The sequence below is a fragment of the Hyla sarda genome, chromosome 10 (assembly GCF_029499605.1).
Source record: "Hyla sarda isolate aHylSar1 chromosome 10, aHylSar1.hap1, whole genome shotgun sequence".
Classification (NCBI taxonomy): Eukaryota; Metazoa; Chordata; class Amphibia; order Anura; family Hylidae; genus Hyla; species Hyla sarda.
Genome location: NC_079198.1, coordinates 7,085,771 through 7,110,568, shown reverse-complemented (window position 1 = coordinate 7,110,568; position 24,798 = coordinate 7,085,771). Strand labels below are relative to the sequence as shown.

The 24,798-nt window shown below is 44.8% G+C and overlaps 1 protein-coding gene across 7 annotated transcripts; it reads right to left on the bottom strand.

Moving 5' to 3' along the window:
- Positions 1-5,075: 5,075 nt before the first annotated feature.
- Positions 5,076-23,704, bottom strand: LOC130294059 (chymotrypsin inhibitor Ani s 6-like). 7 transcript variants are annotated; one of them, XM_056543450.1, is made up of 7 exons: positions 23,690-23,704; positions 19,976-20,094; positions 10,632-10,728; positions 10,379-10,536; positions 9,591-9,654; positions 6,300-6,338; positions 5,076-5,498 (listed from the first exon to the last, which is right to left on the bottom strand). In XM_056543450.1, exons 5-7 carry the CDS (start codon positions 9,625-9,627, stop codon positions 5,128-5,130), a joined length of 447 nt encoding a protein of 148 aa, XP_056399425.1. In that variant the 5' UTR covers positions 9,628-9,654; positions 10,379-10,536; positions 10,632-10,728; positions 19,976-20,094; positions 23,690-23,704; the 3' UTR covers positions 5,076-5,127. The 7 variants fall into 7 exon arrangements, with proteins under 7 accessions (XP_056399425.1, XP_056399424.1, XP_056399427.1 ...); XM_056543449.1 differs by lacking the exon at positions 23,690-23,704 and adding an exon at positions 20,654-20,732; XM_056543452.1 differs by lacking the exon at positions 10,632-10,728.
- Positions 23,705-24,798: the final 1,094 nt, after the last annotated feature.

The following is a 24,798-nucleotide window of genomic DNA, read 5'->3' as shown; positions in this document are numbered from 1 at the left end:
TAGACTTAATATTAACAGACCTGACCAGAGGGGGTGCCCTACTAGACTTCATATTAACCAACAGACCTGACCAGAGGGGGCGCCCTACTAGACTTCATATTAACCAACACACCTGACCAGAGGGGGCGCCCTACTAGACTTAATATTAACCAACAGACCTGACCAGAGGGGGCACCCTACTAGACTTAATATTAACCAACAGACCTGACCAGAGGGGGCGCCATACTAGACTTAATATTAACTAACAGACCTGACCAGAGGGGGCACCCTACTAGACTTAATATTAACCAACAGACCTGACCAGAGGGGGCGCCCTACTAGACTTAATATTAACCAACAGACCTGACCAGAGGGGGCGCCCTACTAGACTTAATATTAACAGACCTGACCAGAGGGGGCGCCCTACTAGACTTAATATTATCCAACAGACCTGACCAGAGGGGGCGCCCTACTAGACTTCATATTAACCAACAGACCTGACCAGAGGGGGCGTCCTACTAGACTTCATATTAACCAACAGACCTCACCAGAAAGGGCGCCCTACTAGACTTCATATTAACCAACAGACCTGACCAGAGAGGGCGCCCTACTAGACTTCATATTAACCAACAGACCTGACCAGAGGGGGCGCCCTACTAGACTTCATATTAACCAACAGACCTGACCAGAGGGGGCGCCCTACTAGACTTCATATTAACCAACAGACCTGACCAGAGGGGGCGCCCTACTAGACTTCATATCAACCAACAGACCTGACCAGAGGGGGCGCCCTACTAGACTTCATATTAACCAACAGACCTGACCAGAGGGGGCGCCCTACTAGACTTCATATTAACCAACAGACCTGACCAGAGGGGGCGCCCTACTAGACTTCATATTAACCAACAGACCTGACCAGAGGGGGCGCCCTACTAGACTTCATATTAACCAACAGACCTGACAGAGTAACTAATGTGCAGGTAAAAGGACACCTAGGAAATAGTGATCATAATATAAAACATTATAACTTGTTCTTCAATAAGAGAATCTCTCAAGGGGCGAAAAAAACAATGAACTTTAGGAAGGAAAAGTCCGATCAACTCAGAGATAATAACAATATAAAATGGGATAATGTCCTCAAAATCAAGAATACTGACACTAAATGGGAGACTAAAAAATATCTTAAAGGGGTATTCCAGGCAAAAACTTTTTTTTATATATCAACTGGCTCCGGAAAGTTAAACAGATTTGTAAATTACTTCTATTAAAAAATCTTAATCCTTCCAATAGTTATTAGCTTCTGAAGTTTTCTGTCTAACTGCTCAATGATGATGTCACGTCCCGGAACTGAGCATGATGGGAAAATATCCCCATAGGAACTGCACAGCTCCCGGGACGTGAGTCATCAGAAAGCAGTTAGACAGAAAACCGCAACTCAACTTCAGAAGCTAATAACTATTGGAAGGATTAAGAATTTTTAATAGAAGTAATTTACAAATCTGTTTAACTTTCCGGAGCCAGTTGATATGTATAAAAAAAAAGTTTTGGCCTAGAATACCCCTTTAAATTCTCACTGTAAGATGTATGTACCTTATTGGAATAAAAGGGTCAGAAAAAAAAGAAAATCAATATGGATGAAGAAAAATGTTAAGGGGGCAATAAATGACAAAAATAAAGCATTTAACCCCTTAAGGACCAGGCCCATTTTGGCCTTAAGGACCAGAGCAATTTTATTTTGGCATTTTCGTTTTTTCCTCCTCGCCTTCTAAAAACCATAACTCTCTTATATTTCCATCCACAGACCCATATAAGGGCTTGTTTTTTGTGTCACCAATTGTACTTTGTAATGACATCACTTATTTTACCATTAAATGTACGGCGCAACCAAACAAATATTATTTATGTGGGAAAATTGAAAAGAAAACCGCAATTTAGAAAATTTTGGAAGGTTTTGTTTTCACGCTGTACACATTCCGGTAAAAATGAAATGTTTTCTTTATTCTGTGGGTCAATACAATTAAAATGATCCCCATGATTATATTCTTTTCTATAATTGTATCGCTTAAAAAAAATCTCAAACCATTTTAACAAAATTAGTATGGCGATACCAAATATGTGTATTAATTATTTTTTTATGCTTTTTTGGGGGTAAAATGGGGATTACTTTTCATTGGGGGAGGGGATTTTTCAAATTTTTTTACTTTTTTATTTTACATTTTTTTTCCTTTTTTTTTTTTTTTACACTTTTTATGTCTCCATAGGGGACTATTCATTGCAATCAGTTGATTGCTAATACTGTGCAGTGCTATGTATAGGACAACGCACTGATCAGTATTATCGGTGATCTTCTGCTCTGGTCTGCTCGATCTTAGACCAGAGCAGAAGACCCCGGGAGACGGCCGGAGCCAGGTGAGGGGACCTCCGGCTGTCATGCTGGATGATTGGATCCCCGCGGCTGCGCTGCGGGCGATCCGATCGTCCATTCAAACTACCGCAATGCCGCAGATGCCGTGATCTGTATTGATCACGGCATCTGAGGGGTTAATGGCGGACATCCGTGCAATCGTGGATGTCCGCCATTACCGGCGGGTCCCTGGCTGCTGACATCAGCCGGGACCTGCCGGGCATGATGAGAGCACCGCTCCGGTGCTCGCGATCATGTCGGCGCGTAAATGTACGTCATGGTGCGCTAAGTACCACGTCACCGTGACGTACATTTACGTCCATTGTCGTTAAGGGGTTAAACTACTAAAAGAGGACGGCAGTGAGGAAGCATTAAAAAGCTATAGAGAAAAATGTAAAATATGTAAAAAGCAGATAAAAGACTCATTGCCAAAGAGAGTAAAACTAACCCCAAAATGTTCTTTAACTATATAAATAGCAAAATAAGGTTAAAAATGAAAGTGTGGGCCCTTTAAAAAAATGATGAGGAAGAAATTATAAACGGGGATCAGGAAAAAACAAATATATTAAACAAATTCTTCTCCACTGTATTCATAGAGGAAAATGAAATGCCAGCTGAAATACAGCGAGATAAGGTAAACTCCCCAGTACAGGTCACCTGTCTAACCCAGGAAGAAGTACAGGTCACCTGTCTAACCCAGGAAAAAGTACAGGTCACCTGTCTAACCCAGTACAGTGCCACCTACAAAAAAATCAAAATAGACAAATCGCAAGATGGCCTTCACCCCGGTATTCTAAAGGAATTAAGTAATGTAATAGACAGACCCCTATTTTTAATATTCAGGAACTCTATAGTAACAGGGACTGTTCCCCAAGACTGGCGCATGGCAAATGCGGTGCCAATATTTAAAAAGGGGTCAAAGGTGACCCTGGGAATTATAGGCCTGTTAGTTTAACCTCCGTTGTATGTAAATTGTTTGAGGGTTTTCTAATTGATGCTATTTTGGAGTATCTTTATCTTGATAAAAATAAATCTATGACCCCATATCACATGGCTTTATGAGAGATCGGACCTGTCACCTGATCAGCTTTTATGAGGAGGTGAGCTCCAGACTGGACCAAGGGGAATCGCTGGATGTTGTATATCTGGATTTTTCCAAAGCATTTCATACGGTGCCTTATAAAAGGTTGGTGCATAAAATGAGAAGGATTGGGCTGGGGGAGAATGTGTGTAAGTGGGTAAGTAACTGGCCCAGTGATAGGAAACAGAGGGTGGTTATTAATGGAACTTATTCTGATTGGGTGACTGTTACTAGTGGGGACCACATGGGTTCGTATTGGGTCCTGTTCTATTTAATATATTTATTAATGACTTTGTAGAGGGGTTGAATAGTAAAGTAGCAATCTTTGCAGATGACACTAAACTCTGTAAAGCAGTAAACACTATAGAGTTAAATGTAATTAAATGTAAAGTATGTATTAAATGTAAGGTAATGCACATGGGGAGGAATAATCTGAGCTGGGATTACGTATTAAATGGGAGAACACTTGGGACGACTGACGGGGAAAAGGACTTAGGAGTCTTAGTTAATAGTAAATTTAGCTGAGTGTCAGGCAGCTGCTGCCAAGGCAAATAAAATCATGGGGGCATCAATAGGGGCATAGATGCCCACGACAAGGAAATAATTCTACCGCTGTACAGTACTGGGCACCAGTATACAAGAAGATACAGTGGAGCTGGAGAGGGTTCAAAGACGGGCAACCAGAGTAATACGGGGAATGGGAGGACTACAGTACCCAGAAAGATTATCAGAATTAGGGTTATTTAGTTTAGAAAAAAGACCTAATAACTATGTATAAATATATCAGGGGACAGTACAGAGATCTCTCCATGATCTATTTATACCCAGGACTGTATATATAACAAGGGGGCATCCTCTACGTCTAGAGGAAAGAAGGTTTCTACACCAGCACAGACGGGGGTTCTTTACTGTAAGAGCAGTGAGACTGTGGAATTCTCTCCCGGAGGAGGTGTCATGGTGAACTCTGTAAAAGAATATAAAAGGGGTCTGGATACATTTTTGGAGAATAATAACATTACAGGTTATTTATACTAGATTTATAGGGACAGAAGGTTGATCCAGGGATTTTTTCTGATATTTGGAGTCGGGAAGGAATTTTTACCTCTAGAATGAGGGTTTTTGCCTCCTCTGGATCAACTCAGTAGGGACTCATTAGGGTTATAGGTTGTACTTGATGTGGACTTTTTTCAACCTTATGAACTATGTTACCTGTCCTTATCTCTGCATATTATTCTTTATTCTCCTATGTCTTACCCTGGCTTGTTTTTTTTTTACCTATGAACCTCTGAGGCCTAGTACCTGTGATTGCCTGGAAATAGGTAAAGTCCACCTATGGTGTCTTATTGCGACTGGCTGATTCTTTAAGGTGGTCCTCGGGGTTGGTTCTTGGGGATGTTGCAAATAGGTCCAGTGAGGGGAAAACCTAGATGCCTCTCTAAGAGTAGAACAACTTTACTGCAGATCAGACAGATCCCAATCAGATCAATAGATCATTTACACATCAATGTCGATTGACAGAGATCAGATTGGTCAGAGATCTGTGTGTAGAGCTGCAGCCGGAGATCCTGATATTTTGTACATTAATAAAAAGTCATAAAACCAATTTTTTCCAATCATTGTATTTTTATTTTGACAATTCCTTATTTGACATAAAGGTTCCTGTCTAATGGAAGGGAGTAATTTTGGGGCAGTCCTTAGTGAGGACACATCTGTCACCCAGGTGTAGGTATCCGGGTTTACAGAAGCAGCCAAGGTAAAGCTCCTTTGTGCAGACAATTCCGATCTTAAAGCGTGACGGGCAGACGCGGCCGCAGTCGTTACCCATTGTGTACGTGGTGTTCCCTTTGCAGCATTCTTCAATTTTTACGCATTTACCAGAACCATTATCTACAGTGCCTTTCGGGCAGAAACATCCTGGTTCACACATAGCGGCACAAACCATTTTCTTTAAAATGTAATCGCAGCTCTGCGTGCAGCCGCTCCCACATTCGTTATATTCTTTGCCTGGTGGACACGGTTTAGCGCCATAACCAACTGCAAAAAAATAAATAGAAAATAAATATAGAAATAATGAAAAATAAGAATTATAAGAATTAAAAAACAGTTATGGTGGGTTCATATAATGTGATGGCGGTCGGGGAGATGTTCCCTCCAGAGAAGTTGTGCCGGCCCAAAATATATAATATACTGCCTAATATCTTTTGGGATTTTGCTTTTTGGTAAATCTGGCAAACTGTTCCGGACGCTGGAGCCGGTGCCGGAAGCTTGTGACATCATAGCCCCGCTCCCTCATGACATCACGCCCGCCCCCTCAATGCAAGTCTATGGGAGGGGGCGTGACAGCTGTCACGCCCCCTCCCATAGACTTGCATTGAGGGGGCGGGGTGTGATGTCATGAGGGGGCGGGGCTATGGCGTAACGAGCTCCTCCCAGCGCCGGCTCTAGCGTTCGGTCCGCTGAGCAGCGGAGTACCCCTTTAAAGACTGTTTGAGTAGAACAATGGGAAGAATCCCACCAGAGTAATGCACGACACTAGTTTCTCCATACAGGAGGCTGAAGCTTCCTCACCAACAAAGACTTCTGCACAAAGTAAAACCAAACACGTATATAATAAAGGTCATCAGACAATGTAAAATACGACTCTGCGACTGCAATAGCTACACCAGTGATTCTGATCACCAGTTGTCACTTTGGCGCCTGCTCTGCTATCTGAGGGACTGTGGACTCCAGGCTATGGATTAGGTAAAACCAAACACTTCTATAATAAAGGTCATCACACAATGTAAAATACAAGTAAAATACAATGAACATTTCTGTATGGGGTCCAATACTTACTGTTTGCTGCTTGGACACTTATCAGCACAAGGAGCGCACCTGCAAAATACGAGATATTCTAGTTATAAATAGAGAAACTCTGTAGAACATATACAATGAGAGGAGAGGTGAACAGGGATCTGACAAGTTAACACTATAGAATAGAGGATAGGAGGCATGTGGTGCGCCCCCTACGGACCCCTGTGTGCAGGTGCACAGCTCCACCATATATCCCATCATTCATCATCACATCTCTATTCACTTGTGTTACTTCAATCAGGAGATGAATGTGATACCCCTGAAGAAGCCATTGTGAAATGTGTGTTGGGGTGCTTCACCATGTTGGTTTCATAGCTTTATATTTACATTTGCGCAGCTTTGGGATTAACCCTGTACTGTCTTGACTATTCTGTAGGATACTCTGTAGATTAATAGTAGGGCTTAGATTGTGTTACTTAGTTCTTTTTATGGAATTTTAGATAGATTGATAAATAGATAGATATGAGATATATAGATAGGAGATAGAAAGATATGAGAGAGATAGATAGATATGAGATAGATAGATATGAGATAGATATGAGATAGATAGATATGAGATAGATAGATAGATAGATAGATAGATAGATAGATAGATAGGAGATAGAAAGATATGAGATAGATATGAGATAGATAGATATGAGATAGATAGATATGAGATAGTAGAAAGGAGAAGACTGTAGCACTCCAATAAGATGAAAAGTGAATGTGGCTTTATTCCAATTCAGACATCAAGGCAACGTTTCAGCTGCACGCAGGCAGCCTTTGTCAAGCAGTTACATAGTGCACATGGTGCGGTATATATATGGTGGAAGGACATGACGTCACAATTACATCACATCATTAGCATATCAAAACAAACAGTCAATATACGGCATATTACATCATAAACATTATATATCAAACAGTGGTAAACCACAAGTGCATATTCATGTGCACCCCTTACTTACCTCCATTACAGGTGGGCCAGAGACGTGTGCGAGTACTTGATGGACACTTCTGGCGTGGGCATCAAATAAAGGCCACCCTCAGTGACTAGGTTTTGGTGGGCAGGACTCCCCTATCCACATAGGGGTAGTCCCTTTCCTCCATTTGCATGTTGGGGATCCTTTCGGTAGGTCCACCAACTCCCTAGAGAGGGTCCAGAGTGCAGTGTCCAGTATGCATGGTTCTGCTTGTGTGGCCCTGTTTACTTATTGCTGCCTGTGCAAGGCGATATATAAAAGATTTTTTTCGCCCTTACACAGTATAACTATCTTAATGTGCACCTTCATATATGACCCCGCTGCTCTGCCATTTTCTTATTTTGCCCTTTGAGTTGCCCTCACCAACAATGGCCAGACATGTCTTCTTTGCCCTTCCTAGTTCTCTGACAGACAGCAGGTTCTCTGCGCATGCGCGTGTGATATCTACCGCGCGTGCGCGGCGTCCCCCTATGTCCGAACTGGAGTTTCTTCTGTTTTCCCTCACTCATGTGACTTGGTGCGACCGCACCATTTCCGGTTGCGTTCCAACCTCATCTTCCGGTTGCGGTCCAAGTACTTCCTTGCTGTATTGAACATCGCGTGCCACACCGCCATGTGACGGTGTGCTCGATGTACTCTTGTTACATCACGCAGGTCCCGCCCAGTGATTCCGCCTCTGTAGGTTGACTTTGTGAGTTTTTTTACCTTTCTTCACGTATATTACCACTGTACACTTGAATATGCACTTGTGGTTTACCACTGTTTGATATATAATGTTTATGATGTAATATGCCGTATATTGACTGTTTGTTTTGATATGCTAATGATGTGATGTAATCGTGACGTCATGTCCTTCCACCATATATATACCGCACCATGTGCACTATGTAACTGCTTGACAAAGGCTGCCTGCGTGCAGCTGAAACGTTGCCTTGATGTCTGAATTGGAATAAAGCCACATTCACTTTTCATCTTATTGGAGTGCTACAGTCTTCTCCTTTCTACATTGTGAAGTGTCTCCCGTGACCTGGGATTCCGGCCGTGTGCACCCACCTTCGACCTATATCTTACAGAGTGCTGCTCCTTATCCTTTGTTTAGATATGAGATAGATAGATAGATATGAGATAGATAGATAGATAGATAGATATGAGATAGATAGATAGATAGATATGAAATAGATAGATAGATAGATAGATAGATATATAGATAGGAGATATAAAGTTATGAGATAGATAGATATGAGATAGATAGATATGAGATAGATAGATATGAGATAGATAGATAGATAGATAGATAGATATGAGATAGATATGAGATAGATAGATAGATAGATAGATATGAGATAGATAGATAGATAGATATGAGATAGATAGATAGATAGATAGATAGATATGAGATAGATAGATAGATAGATAGATATGAGATAGATAGATAGATAGATATGAGATAGATAGATAGATAGATAGATAGATAGATAGATAGATAGATATGAGATAGATAGATATGATATAGATATTTAGGAGATAGATAGGAGATAGAAAGATATAAAATAGATATGAGATAGATAGATAGATAGATAGATAGATAGTAGATAGATAGATAGATAGATATATAGATAGGAGATATAAAGTTATGAGATAGATAGATATGAGATAGATAGATATGAGATAGATAGATATGAGATAGATAGATAGATAGATAGATATGAGATAGATATGAGATAGATAGATAGATAGATAGATAGATAGATAGATAGATATGAGATAGATAGATAGATAGATAGATAGATAGATAGATATGAGATAGATAGATAGATAGATAGATAGATAGATATGAGATAGATAGATAGATAGATAGATAGATAGATAGATATGAGATAGATAGATAGATAGATAGATAGATAGATAGATAGATATGAGATAGATAGATAGATAGATAGATATGAGATAGATAGATATGATATAGATATTTAGGAGATAGATAGGAGATAGAAAGATATAAAATAGATATGAGATAGATAGATAGATAGTAGATAGATAGATAGATAGATAGATAGATATATAGATAGGAGATATAAAGTTATGAGATAGATAGATATGAGATAGATAGATATGAGATAGATAGATAGATAGATAGATATGAGATAGATAGATAGACAGATAGATAGATATGAGATAGATAGATAGATAGATAGATAGATAGATAGATAGATAGATAGATATGAGATATATATGAGATAGATAGATAGATAGATATGAGATAGATAGATAGATAGACACAGTATACAGACGTATAATATTTGTTACTCACTCAGGGATGACAGCAGGATCACAGATGTTCCTCCCATGTTCAGCTTTGAGGCTGAAACTTTTTCCTGTAAATTAAAGCAAAGGAACTTCTTCAGAGATCAGTAAATCCCCCCATTTGATTTTATATTAGGTGATTAGGTGACCTCTACAGGAGAAACATGGTATTACATTCTGGCCATTCAAATAAACAGGAAACCATGTGGGGCCTCATTCACATCAGGGTTAGGAGCTCTGTTTGTCATTCTGTTAAGATTCTGCATAATAACAAACAAAACACCCAGCAGATCCCATTCACAGTCAACGGACGTGTCGGGATCTATTGGGGATCATTGTGATGCACTCTATCCAGCCCCATGTTCAGTGTCTGTAATGGAGCGCAGTAGTGCCAATGTGAACGAGGCCTTACAGAGTAGGAGATGATGTTTGTATCTTCCTGTAGCTCATGTTCCATAACATCCCAAGTGATGGAGAAAAATATTTCAATAAAGCGATTATAGAAGAGACAGGCGGCCATAGGGGCTCCAGCTTAGGACGGACTCATCCTTGTTCCCTATGGGAGATGTAATGTCAGCCGATGATGGGGAGAACCAGTCAATAGGACATGATGATCTTTTCTACTAGATGAGATCGACCAAACAAGCACTGGGCCCCTCATATGTATGTGCATGGGGGGTGACTGGACACAAAGGGAGGCCCCACTGAGATAGCAGGTTTATGGTCGTCCCTGTTATATTGGGGGGGATAATAATCTTAATAACAATAATAATAAGTAGAGGTTTTGGTACATACCTGGATGCTGCACTTCTATGGTCTTCTGGTGGTGAAGGGATCCTACACACCATCTTATATACATTGAGGTGTAGGTGTACTCAGGGTGTGACCGGTCATCTATATTTGGTTTCTATTGTTTCATCACTGTTACCACATCACATTCATTAGATAAGACGCTAATAAGAACAAAACAAATGGCAAAACACTAAATTATGTTTATAAATATTCTGGACCCGGAAGATGGAGAAACTTTATGCAAATAAGTAATAACCTGATTCCTCAGAACCACAGTGATCAGCGTAATACCGGCCGCCTCCAGCATCTTAAATCAGGATCAGACAACCCCTAGGAAATCAAGAGTCTGTATCCTGTACTGAACAATATTTACAATCAATAATAGGATAAGTAATGTAATGTATGTACACAGTGACCCCACCAGCAGAATAGTGAGTGCAGCTCTGGAGTATAATACAGCATATAAATCTAGATTTTCCTAGCTTGTGACGGAAAATATTAGTTATATGAAGACAGGAGGCGAGTATCTTATGCATTAATCTTCCTTTATTAATGCCCATAGCAGAAATTCAAAACTCTTTTAATGAATTTTTACTAAAACTTTAAAGAACCACTTAAAACTACAACTCCCAGCAGTCCATAGGGTGTATTGACCAATCCCTGGTCAGGATGCTTGGTATATAAAGGACTGCTTCCATCGTCTCCTCCTCTTTCTTGATGCGAAAGTTGTAGCCGTAACTCGAACCTGGAATCACGGTAGAACCCAAACCGATTCCATAAGACCTTGAATCACCGGCCGAAACCATGTCCCAACGGGGACACCGTAACGAGTAGGAAAATTTCCGGAACACCTCAGCCTCCGACATGTAGGGCGCCGTCTTCAGTATCCTGGGAAGAAAAGGAATACCATGACAGGGTTGGGTCGGGTGGGAAGATACTCGCCTCCTGTCTTCATATAACTAATATTTTCCGTCACAAGCTAGGAAAATCTAGATTTATATATCAGACAGGAGGCTCATATCTTATGCAAGTTCAAAGCTAGACATAAGAATGATACAAGAATGATATAAATACATGACAGACAAATTACAAAATTGACATAGATATGTGTTCCTCCGGTCTAAAATAAAAGTGACGGAAGGTGTCCTCTGAAGACCAATCCGCTGCCATCAATAGGTCTGCCAGGGAACCTCCCGCGGTGACCACTTTAGTAGCCATCGCACCTCTGGTCGAGTGGGCCCCGAACAGGGAAACGTCAATCCCTGCCATATCCATGGCAGAGCGTACCCACCGTGCTAGAGTGGCTGAAGCCACCGGTTGGTGAGGACGCACGTAAGAGATGAGGAGTTGGGAGGATTCCGAGGAACGTAGCAAAGCAGTCTGAGACTCATATGATTGAAGACAGCGGACCACGCACAAGTGTGGATGTGCGGGAAAAGAAGGATAGAAAACAGAATGAAGTCCGGTTTTTGTCCTACGTACGACAGAGAATTTAACTCCTAATGGCGAGAATTGTCGCCTGGAGATGTCTAAAGCCCGAACGTCCGATACGCGTTTGATGGAGATCAAGCATAGAAGCACCGTAAGCTTGAAGGACAGCAATTTCAGAGAAAGTGCGTCATTGTCCTCCCATGCCGAAAACATGGATAGGACTTTAGATACATCCCAGGTGGCTTGATACTTGGGGCGAGGAGGACGTTTAAATTTAACGCCTCTCAGGAGGCGACATACTAAGGGGTGTTTGCCTACTGGTAGGGAATCCACTGGGGTGTGATAAGCAGAGATTGCAGATCGGTACACATTGATAGAACTATAAGATTTCCCGGATTCAAAAGAATCCGCCAAATAGTTGGCCACTACAGACACAGGTGCCTGAACGGGATTAACTTGCCGTTGATCACACCAACGTACCCAGAGTCTCCAGGCTGATCGATATGCCGATCTAGTCCCGGGGGCCCAGGCCAAGGCAAGGAGGTCCCTAGCTGATCTTGAAAGGTCTTTATCCGTGTCTGGCACCCCGAAACCAACCATGCGAGGAGATGCAGGGTGTGGTCTGTGATCAGAGGATGAAGATCCCCTGTCGGATTGGACAGGAGATGAGGGAGCTGAGGGAGCAATCTGTGAAAATCCACAGTCATCCCCAGAAGAAGGGGAAACCATGGCTGTGTCGGCCACCAGGGAGTGATCACCACCACCAACGCCTTCAGGTTCGTTATCTGTAAAAACACCCTGAGGATCATTGAGAACGGTGGGAATGCATAGTGCGTCCCCCGGGGCCATATGTGGCGGAAGGCGTCTACCGCGTAGGCTTCTGGATCCGGCCTCCAGCTGTAAAAGCGGGGCAGTTGATGATTGAGTCGGGAGGCGAACAGGTCCATAGAGAGAGGACCCCACAGGCGGCAAATGGACTGAAAGACTAATCGGTCCAGCCGCCAATCGCTGGAATCTGTCAGGTAGCGTGAGTTCCAGTCCGCCACTATGTTGGAAATCCCCGGAATGTATTCCGCTATCGGGACAATGTTGCGGGCAAGGCAAAAATGCCAAAGCTCTCTCGCGAGGTCTGCAAGTACTCTGGACCTGGGACCTCCCAATCGATTGACATATTGGACCGCAGACATATTGTCCATGCGCAACAATACACAGCAATTGGATACTCGAGGTAGAAGGCTCCTGATGGCACAAAATGCTGCCAGAAGCTCCAGCGCATTGATGTGCAGCAGAGACTCCTCTGCGGACCATGTCCCTCCTGTTGAAGAGAGACCGCATCGAGCACCCCAACCGTGACGGCTCGCATCCGACTCCAAAATGAAGTCTGGAGTGGGATTGAAGATGGTCTTGCCGTTCCATTCGACGGCATGACGTAACCACCACCGAAGTTCCACTACGGTTTCCGGACATAGGGGAACTTCGTCCGCGTAACGGAGCCCTTGTCGCAAATGTAGTGACTTGAGCCTCTGAAGGGCCCGATAATGGAGAGGGGCGGGAAATATGGCCTGTATGGAGGCTGATAAAAGTCCGACCAGGCGTGCTAGCACACGTAACGACACTCGTCGTTTGTGTAACACGGCCCTGATTTCCTTGCGGATGGTGGTCAGCTTGGCTTTGGGTAATTTGAGGACAGCATGATCGGTGTCCACCAAGAATCCCAAAAATTCCATCTCCCGAGCTGGGACGAGAACTGACTTCTCGTGATTGATGATGAACCCTAAGTGTTGTAACAATTGAACCGTCCAGCCAGCATGTTCCTCCGCTTGAGGTTTGGAACGAGCCATGATGAGCAGGTCGTCTAGATATATAATCAATCTCACTCCCCTGCTCCTTAGGGCTGCCACCACCGGTTTCAGAAGTTTGGTGAAACACCATGGGGCGGACGAGAGACCGAAGGGTAGGCAAGTAAATTGCCACATTCTGGCCCTCCACAGGAAACATAGGAAGTGTTGGGAGGCCTGATGTACGGGAACCGTGAGATATGCGTCCTTTAGATCTACCTTCACCAACCAGTCTCCCGGTTGTAGAAGGTCTCGTAGAAGGTGGATGCCTTCCATCTTGAAATGTCGATAAACGACATGTTGATTGAGATTTCGCAAGTTTATGACGGGGCGATAACCTCCCCCTTTCTTTTTGACCAGAAAGAGGTTGCTGAGGAACCCCGGGGAAAGGGGGTCCACCTCCATCACCGCTTGTTTGGACAGAAGGTCCTGTAATTCGTTGTCTATAAGAGCAACGTTTAGTTCGGAGAACCGGATGGGGTGTGGAATTGAAGTTAAGTCTGGTAGGGAACAGAATTCTATCTGATACCCTGCCACTGTCCGGAGTATCCATGCGTCTGCAGTAATTGCTGACCATGCGTGGATAAAATGTTGCAGTCTGCCCCCTACGGGAATGGGAAAAGAACTCAGGTGTGTTGTACTCACCGGTAGTATGTCTGGAGCGGGGGTAGCCTCTTCCTCCACGTCCTCTCCAAGGACGTCCACGGGGTGGGAAGAAGGGTGAAGATTGTGCGACTGGCACAGGGTAGGGTTGTGGAGCCTGGTTGTACTGAGGAGCTGGAGCTCTGTTGTACGGCCTAGTATTGTAGTTGCGGCCGGCAGATCGGCTCCTGCTTCTGCCGGCCGTTGTGAAAACCTTAGCCGAACTCGATTTCTTAAGGGATGTTTGGGCTTTGTCAAGGCTGGTATACAGCCCGACCATCTTATTGATGTCTTTGATAAGGGTATCTCCGAAGAGAAGGCCCTCGGCAGCGGGTCCGGGTTCAGTCTCCGCTAAGTGAGAGAGTTGTGGGTCAAGTCTCATCAAGATTGATCGTCGACGTTCAGTCGCACAAGTGGTGTTTGCACACCCGAGCAAACATACCGCTCTTTGGGCCCAACCTCTAAGTTGCAGCAGATCGATCCGTTGATCGGTTGCCGCCGCCTGTTCTGATAGATTGAGAATCATGGTGACAGGACCGAAGAGGTCCAAGATTCGATCCTGGATGGTCCTGAAGGATCTCTCGATACCCTTCTTGGAATATTTTCCATGTTTAGTGAGGTATCGTAAGAGTATGGGGTCAATTTCGGGCGTCAGCACCACCTTCTTGGGGATGCATGGTCGGGGGCATTCCGCCTTTAACTTGTTGCGGTTAGCCTTATCCACCGACCTGCGAGCCCAATGTTCTATATATTGGGACACTTCAGGGGTGGGAGCCCAGTCTCCAGAGCGTGGATGGGTTATAGCCTCTGGGTCAAAGAAAGGCTCTCCACGAGAGTCTAACACGATGTCACCCTGGGGTACAGGGTTAGCGTCCTCAGGGATCGCCATATGCCCACTATCCTCAATTGCATCGTCAGACTCATTGGCATCAGCCACTTCGGATTCTGCGGAGGATTCTTCATCTGTAGAATCTACAAATGAATCCGGTTTGGTCCGTCTAGCGGATCGTTGCCCCTGCTTACGCAACTCCCCGGGGCCCAGGGGTCTATTAGAGTCTGGAGGCAAAGTGGGTCGGCAGGCCGGTTCGGGAACTGCCTGGTGCATACAATTTACTTCCCCTGCCGGGGAGTCGGATACCATGATGGTATGATTGCGTTTTTGAGACGCTTTACCCTTTTTATAGGGTGGTTCGCCACTGCATGAGGGTTTTTGAGAAGTATGTGCAGGATGCTGCGAACTTTTGGGGGGTAGGACAGAGGACATCGCTGCTTGCACTGATTTATTTATCAGATCTTGGATCTGGGCAGCAGTCAGGTAAAGGGGTGCATCCAAGGAAGGATCCTCTCCCCTGGGGGAACTAGTAGTATTGTCATCTGCCATAATGTTAATCAGTATGGGGTATGTGAATGTACCCAGGGACTGTAGCAGTTAGAATCTACAAGGGCTTTATAGAGGTAAGCTGGGGCAGTAGGGGTAATAGGGAATAAATTCCCAGTAAATACCGACAATGTACAGCAAAAACTAGTCCAGGCTCCGTCCCTCACGCCGATCTCACTGAACTGGAGATTGCGATGCAGGGAGGAGTGTTGAAAAATCGCAGAGCGGCGAAATCTCGCGAGATTACCGCTCACTGTGCACAGATAGGACGAGCTATCTGACTAAGACACGCCTACCTCCCCTCCGCGCGGAGCGAGCGCGAAAAGGAGGAAGAAGAAGAAGAAAGGTAAATAAAATGGTGCCGAAGATGGCGCTGAAGAAGAAATGAGTTGACTTGTGACAGGCGCCGCACAGGGGCGGCGTGTGCCGCTGACAGGAAAAAGAAAAACCCCGAAGTGGGGGTATAAGGGCGCAGTACTAGAAGAGTCAGAGTATAGAAATAATAGATTATATAGTCGCACATATAATGAATAGAATGTAATAGAAAATAGAATGAAAGGAATGAAAAACACAGGGCAACAGGGAGGACTGTATTATAGAATACAGACCTATACTTGAAATGCCCAGACAGTCAAACAACATTGATAATACTTATCTGAAGTTCTGCTATGAGCAGAAAGAAAGAGGAGGAGACGATGGAAGCAGTCCTTTATATACCAAGCATCCTGACCAGGGATTGGTCAATACACCCTATGGACTGCTGGGAGTTGTAGTTTTAAGTGGTTCTTTAAAGTTTTAGTAAAAATTCATTAAAAGAGTTTTGAATTTCTGCTATGGGCATTAATAAAGGAAGATTAATGCATAAGATATGAGCCTCCTGTCTGATATATAACTCAGGATCAGTACAGGATAAGTAATGTAATGTATGTACACAGTGACCCCACCAGCAGAATAGTGAGTACAGTTCTGGAGTATAATACAGCATATAACTCAGGATCAGTACAGGATAAGTAATGTAATGTATGTACACAGTGACCTCACCAGCAGAATAGTGAGTACAGCTCTGGAGTATAATACAGGATATAACTCAGGATCAGTACAGGATAAGTAATATAATGTATGTACACAGTGACCTCACCAGCAGAATAGTGAGTACAGCTCTGGAGTATAATACAGGATATAACTCAGGATCAGTACAGGATAAGTAATGTAATGTATGTACACAGTGACCTCACCAGCAGAATAGTGAGTACAGCTCTGGGGTATAATACAGGATATAACTCAGGATCAGTACAGCATAAGTAATATAATGTATGTACACAGTGACCTCACCAGCAGAATAGTGAGTACAGCTCTGGAGTATAATACAGGATATAACTCAGGATCAGTACAGGATAAGTAATGTAATGTATGTACACAGTGACCTCACCAGCAGAATAGTGAGTACAGCTCTGGAGTATAATACAGGATATAACTCAGGATCAGTACAGGATAAGTAATGTAATGTATGTACACAGTGACCTCACCAGCAGAATAGTGAGTACAGCTCTGGGGTATAATACAGAATATAACTCAGGATCAGTACAGGATAAGTAATGTAATGTGTGTACACAGTGACCTCACCAGCAGAATAGTGAGTACAGCTCTGGAGTATAATACAGGATATAACTCAGGATCAGTACAGGATAAGTAATGTAATGTATGTACACAGTGATCTCACCAGCAGAATAGTGAGTACAGCTCTGGAGTATAATACAGGATATAACTCAGGATCAGTACAGGATAAGTAATGTAATGTATGTACACAGTGACCTCACCAGCAGAATAGTGAGTACAGCTCTGGAGTATAATACAGGATATAACTCAGGATCAGTACAGGATAAGTAATGTAATGTATGTACACAGTGACCTCACCAGCAGAATAGTGAGTACAGCTCTGGGGTATAATACAGGATATAACTCATGATCAGTACAGGATAAGTAATGTAATGTATGTACACAGTGACCTCACCAGCAGAATAGTGAGTACAGCTCTGGGGTATAATACAGGATATAACTCAGGATCAGTACAGGATAAGTAATGTAATGTATGTACACAGTGATCTCACCAGCAGAATAGTGAGTACAGCTCTGGAGTATAATACAGGATATAACTCAGGATCAGTACAGGATAAGTAATGTAATGTATGTACACAGTGACCCCACCAGCAGAATAGTGAGTACAGCTCTGGGGTATAATACAGGATATAACTCAGGATCAGTACAGGATAAGTAATGTAATGTATGTACACAGTGACCTCACCTATCTATCATCACAGGTGATCTTGTATTTAGGGCAGTCACCCCATCCCACCTGAGCAATCAGGTTCCTAGTCCGCTATTATTTCCCACAGTGTTTGACCTCTCTTGATACCTGTCCTCGTTTCTGCATATCATTCTGTACTTCATTGTGTCTCCTATGTCTGATCCTGGCCTGATTTTATTTATATATAACTGTTTATTTATAGAGATTTTACAGTTTTCCAGTAACATAAAAATAACACAAAAAAAAGGAAAAAGCATCCCCTGGCCTGATTTTTACCTATGAATCTCTGCTGCCCATCCTGACCTGCTTGCCTGTCTATTGACTATAAACAAAATATTGAGACTTCATATAGTAGCAAAGCTATGTACCCGTATACACAATAGTAGTCCATCATTGTGCCCCCACACAGTAGTAAACCACCATTGTGCCTCCACACAGTAGTAGACCACCATTGTGCCCCAAACAGTAATAGACCACCATTGTGCCTCTACACAGTAGTAGTCCATCATTGTGCCCCCACACAGTAGACGACAATCATTGTGCCTCCACACAGTAGTAGACCACCATTGTGCCTCCACACAGTAGTAGACCACCATTGTGCCCCAAACAGTAATAGACCACCATTGTGCCTCTACACAGTAGTAGTCCATCATTGTGCCCCCACACAGTAGACGACAATCATTGTGCCTCCACACAGTAGTAGACCACCATTGTGCCTCCACACAGTAGTAGACCACCATTGTGCCCCAAACAGTAGTAGACCACCATTGTGCCTCTACACAGTAGTAGTCCATCATTGTGCCCCCACACAGTAGACGACAACCATTGTGCCTCCACACAGTAGTAGACCACTATTGTGCCCCCACACAGCAGCAGTCCACCATTGTGCCTCGACACTGTAGAAGTCATGCATTGTGTCTCCACACAGTAGACAACAACCATTGTGCCTCCACACAGTAGTAGTCCACCATTGTGCCCCACACAGTAGACAACAACCATTGTGCCTCCACACAGTAGTAGTCCACCATTGTGCCCCACACAGTAGTAGTCCACCATTGTGCCCCACACCGTAGTAGTCCATCATTGTGCCCCACACATTAGTAGTCCACCATTGTGCCTCCACACAGTAGTAGACCACCATTGCGCCCCCACACAGTAGTAGACCACCATTGTGCCTCCACACAGTAGTAGACCACCATTGCGCCCCCACACAATAGTAGACCACCATTGTGCCTCCACACAGTAGTAGACCACCATTGCGCCCCCACACAGTAGTAGACCACTATTGTGCCCCCACACAGCTGCAGTCCACCATTGTGCCTCGACATTGTAGAAGTCATGCATTGTGTCTCCACACAGTCGTAGACCCCATTGATCCTCGACACTGTAGAAGTCATGCATTGTGTCTCCACACAGTAGTAGACCACCATTGTGCCTCCACACTGTAGAAGTCCACCGTTGTAAGTTCACACAGAAGAAGTTAACTATTGTGTTCCCACACAATAGTAGCCCATCATTATGTCCCCACCCAGTAGAATTCCACCATTGCGTCCCCACAAAGTAGTAGTTAAGTATTGTGTCCCCACACAGGAGTTGTTCTCTATGTCCCCTGGTCGGTACGCCACCTGCTCAGCCAGTATTACTGTAGGTGTGTGCAGGTATTTAATTTGTACAAGCGGTAATTAATTTGTACCAGCGATAATGTTTCTTAGTATTTAAGCTGAAGGTGACCGAATGACAATGTTTTGTAGGTGACCTGGTGACGTTCAGGCTGATCCGCTGTCTTTCATCTATTTCCACCTCCCTGAACCACTCTATTGGCACAGACCAGTATGGAGTCAGGGTGTAACACAGCAGAGATTTTATGTAAGAGATTATTAAAATAGCTGAAAATGGAGCCTAACAGTTATACCAGTATATCCGTGCAAACGGCACACACAGCATTTATAGACATAGTATGGCAGATATATGCAGTATACTAGACAATAAAAGACATCCGCACTCACCGCTGGATACGGGACTCGATGCTCTTATCTGGAGATAGCCGGCAGTGCAGGTGTGCGTGGGCGCTCAGAGGCTCTATGGCAGACAACTACAAATGTGCCTGAAATTCTAGAGATTTCTGCTAAAAAAAAAATCCCCATTTCTGCTTAAAAATGTGCGCCTTTTGAGAAATTTGCACCCTGGGGAAGAAAGGGGGGCATGGTTTTGCATGGAGGAAGGGGGGCACACCCTCTTCACATGTGACTTTAGGGCCAATTTGCAACATCTAAAATCACAGAAATATACACCCACACTGATCGTTCTGCGGGGCTTGGAGAGGCATTAGAGGGGAGGGGTGTTCTGGGTGGCCAAAGTGGTGCAGCCACGCTCCCCCAAGTGCACCAAGTGGCACATTTGCATATTACTTTAAGATGATTTTTTCTAGACATAGGTGCAGTACTAAAATATAACAAAGATATGGTCAATTACACGGTCACTTCTGCTAAACAGTGGTGTAAGCGGATTAATGTGTGGGGAACTGGTGGAAGACTCACTTTAAAGGCTATGTTCACACAGAGGTTTATTTGCCCATTTTTGGGCCATAAAACATTTGTACATCTTTTGTTCTAGTACCTGTGGTTGCCTGGATACCAGTGAGGCCTAGTAGCTGTGGTTGTCTGGATACCAGTGAGGCCTAGTACCTGTGGTTGCCTGGATACCAGTGAGGCCTAATACCTGTGGTTGTCTGGATACCAGTGAGGCCTAGTACCTGTGGTTGCCTGGATACCAGTGAGGCCTAATACCTGTGGTTGTCTGGATACCAGTGAGGCCTAGTACCTGTGGTTGCCTGGATACCAGTGAGGCCTAGTACCTGTGGTTGTCTGGATACCAGTGAGGCCTAGCACCTGTGGTTGTCTGGATACCAGTGAGGCCTAGTACCTGTGGTTGCCTGGATACCAGTGAGGCCTAGTACCTGTGGTTGCCTGGATACCAGTGAGGCCTAGCACCTGTGGTTGTCTGGATACCAGTGAGGCCTAGCACCTGTGGTTGTCTGGATACCAGTGAGGCCTAATACCTGTGGTTGCCTGGATACCAGTGAGGCCTAGTACCTGTGGTTGTCTGGATACCAGGGAGGCCTAGTACCTGTGGTTGTCTGGATACCAATGAGGCCTAGTACTTGTGGTTGTCTGGATACCAGTGAGGCCTATTACTTGTGGTTGTCTGGATACCAGTGAAGCCTAGTACCTGTGGTTGTCTGGATACCAATAAGGCCTAGTACCTGTGGTTGTCTGGATACCAGTGAGGCCTAGTACCTGTGGTTGCCTGGATACCAGTGAGGCCTAGTACCTGTGGTTGCCTGGATACCAGTGAGGCCTAGCACCTGTGGTTGTCTGGATACCAGTGAGGCCTAGTACCTGTGGTTGCCTGGATACCAGTGAGGCCTAGTACCTGTGGTTGCCTGGATACCAGTGAGGCCTAGCACCTGTGGTTGTCTGGATACCAGTGAGGCCTAGCACCTGTGGTTGTCTGGATACCAGTGAGGCCTAATACCTGTGGTTGCCTGGATACCAGTGAGGCCTAGTACCTGTGGTTGTCTGGATACCAGGGAGGCCTAGTACCTGTGGTTGTCTGGATACCAATGAGGCCTAGTACTTGTGGTTGTCTGGATACCAGTGAGGCCTATTACTTGTGGTTGTCTGGATACCAGTGAAGCCTAGTACCTGTGGTTGTCTGGATACCAATAAGGCCTAGTACCTGTGGTTGTCTGGATACCAGTGAGGCCTAGTACCTGTGGTTGCCTGGATACCAGTGAGGCCTAGTACCTGTGGTTGCCTGGATACCAGTGAGGCCTAGCACCTGTGGTTGTCTGGATACCAGTGAGGCCTAGCACCTGTGGTTGTCTGGATACCAGTGAGGCCTAATACCTGTGGTTGCCTGGATACCAGTGAGGCCTAGTACCTGTGGTTGTCTGGATACCAGGGAGGCCTAGTACCTGTGGTTGTCTGGATACCAATAAGGCCTAGTACCTGTGGTTGTCTGGATACCAGTGAGGCCTAGTACTTGTGGTTGTCTGGATACCAGTGAGGCCTAGTAGCTGTGGTTGTCTGGATACCAGTGAGGCCTAATACCTGTGGTTGTCTGGATACCAGTGAGGCCTAGTAGCTGTGGTTGTCTGGATACCAGTGAGGCCTAATACCTGTGGTTGTCTGGATACCAGTGAGGCCTAATACCTGTGGTTGTCTGGATACCAGTGAGGCCTAATACCTGTGGTTGTCTGGATACCAGTGAGGCCTAATACCTGTGATTGTCTGGATACCAGTGAGGCCTAATACCTGTGGTTGTCTGGATACCAGTGAGGCCTAGTACTTGTGGTTGTCTGGATACCAGTGAGGCCTAGTAGCTGTGGTTGTCTGGATACCAGTGAGGCCTAGTACTTGTGGTTGTCTGGATACCAGTGAGGCCTAATACCTGTGGTTGTCTGGATACCAGTGAGGCCTAGTACCTGTGGTTGTCTGGATACCAGTGAGGCCTAGTACTTGTGGTTGTCTGGATACCAGTGAGGCCTAGTAGCTGTGGTTGTCTGGATACCAGTGAGGTCTAGTACTTGTGGTTGTCTGGATACCAGTGAGGCCTAATACCTGTGGTTGTCTGGATACCAGTGAGGCCTAGTACCTGTGGTTGTCTGGATACCAGTGAGGCCTAGTACTTGTGGTTGTCTGGATACCAGTGAGGCCTAGTACCTGTGGTTGCCTGGATACCAAAGAGGCTTTTTACCTGTGGTTGTCTGGATACCAGTGAAGCCTAGTACCTGTGGTTGCCTGAATACTAGTGAGGCCTAGTACTTGTGGTTGTCTGGATACCAGTGAGGCCTAATACCTGTGGTTGTCTGGATACCAGTGAGGCCTAGTAGCTGTGGTTGTCTGGATACCAGTGAGGCCTAGTACCTGTGGTTGTCTGGATACCAGTGAGGCCTAGTACCTGTGGTTGTCTGGATACCAGTGAGGCCTAATACCTGTGGTTGCCTGGATACCAAAGAGGCTTTTTACCTGTGGTTGCCTGAATACTAGTGAGGCCTAGTACTTGTGGTTGTCTGGATACCAGTGAGACTTAGTACCTGTAATTCCCTGGATACCAGTGAGGCCTAGTACCTGTGGTTGTCTGGATGCCAGTGAGGCCTAGTATTTGTGGTTGCCTGGAAACCAGTGAAGCTTAGTACCTGTGGTTACCTGAATACAAGTGAGGCCTAGTACTTGTGGTTACCTGGATACCAGTGAGGCCTAGTACCTGTGGTTACCTGAATACCAGTGAGGCCTAATACCTGTGGTTGTCTGGATACCAGTGAGGCCTAGTACCTGTGGTTACCTGAATACAAGTGAGGCCTAGTACTTGTGGTTACCTGGATACCAGTGAGGCCTAGTACCTGTGGTTACCTGAATACCAGTGAGGCCTAATACCTGTGGTTGTCTGGATACCAGTGAGGCCTAGTACCTGTGGTTGTCTGGATACCAGTGAGGCCTAGTACCTGTGGTTAGCCCGATTACCAGTGAGGCGTAGTACGTGTGGTTGCCTGGAGACCAGTGAGACCTAGTACCTGTAGTTGCCTGGATACCAGTTAGGCCACTCCACTCATGGTGTGGCGTTCTCCTCTCATCCCTTCCCCCCCCCCCCCATCCCCCCTCCAGGACTTCTACTATTTCTTCTCTTCTATAGAAGATCACTATGTGGTGTCCCAGTACCGGAGTGCATCCTGTCAGGTAAACATTGCTTCAGGTGCCTGCGCTAGGCCCTGCTGCTTAGGTGATGCCTTAATATTCATTGTAGTCTTTGCCTGTTCATTTATAATGTTTTGCACTGTATCTGTTAGGAGGTATGAAGCAGAGTGCCCATGTGACCCTGATTGCCCAATGGGAGGCCCCCTAGCTATGCCATATAAAGAGTAGTAGGGGGGGAAGTTATCCAGTCTTGGCCTAGTCTGAGAGCAGTATTGTCCAAGTGTCTGTGGAGTGCAGAGCTCTGTGTGAGCTGCAGTGTGGAGAGGAAACCCATGTGGGAGAACATACAAACTCCTTGCAGATGTTGTCCTTGGTGGGATTTGAACCTAGTAGGGAGGACACATGGTACGTCCACAACCCAACATCCATGATGGCTGTCCTGTGATCCTAACCAGAAGAAAAGAGGTGACCACTATGGCTACATCTTAAGGAGAGTGAAGCACACTACCATGCTTTTCTCCTCAATAATTCTGATGATTGGTGGGTGTATTAGGGCAGACTCTTCTGGTGTCTTATAGTGACTTAATATTATAGGAGATACTATGGCTGATTCTTTAGTGTCCCAGTGTCACAAAGACAAAGTTTTAATTGGTCAGGGTCTCAGAGCTTGGTAGTGTGCTTCACTCCCCAGCTGGCAGCAATCTCTGTCCTGCTTTACAAGACGGTCCCATTATAAATCTATGGGTTGATCTGTGAAGTAGGACGAGATCGCTATCAGTTGGAGAGTGAAGCACACTACCATGCTCTTCTTCCTGCTCCTTCTAATAATCAGAGGGGGGTCTATGGCAGACTCTTCTTGTGTCTTATAGTGACTGAATCTTATGGGATAAACTGTGGCTGATTCTTTAGTGTCCCAGTGTCACAGAGACATATCAAAAGTTTTGATCGGTCAGGGTCTCAGTGCTGAGTCCACCACCAATCATTAGAATGAGTGGGGAGAAGAGCATTGTAGTGCGCTTCACTCCCCAGCTGTTAACAATCTCCGTCCTGCTTCACAGATCAGCCCGTAGACCTATCATAGGGCCGTCTTGTGAAGCAGGACGAAGATAACCACAAGCTGGGGAGTGAAGTGC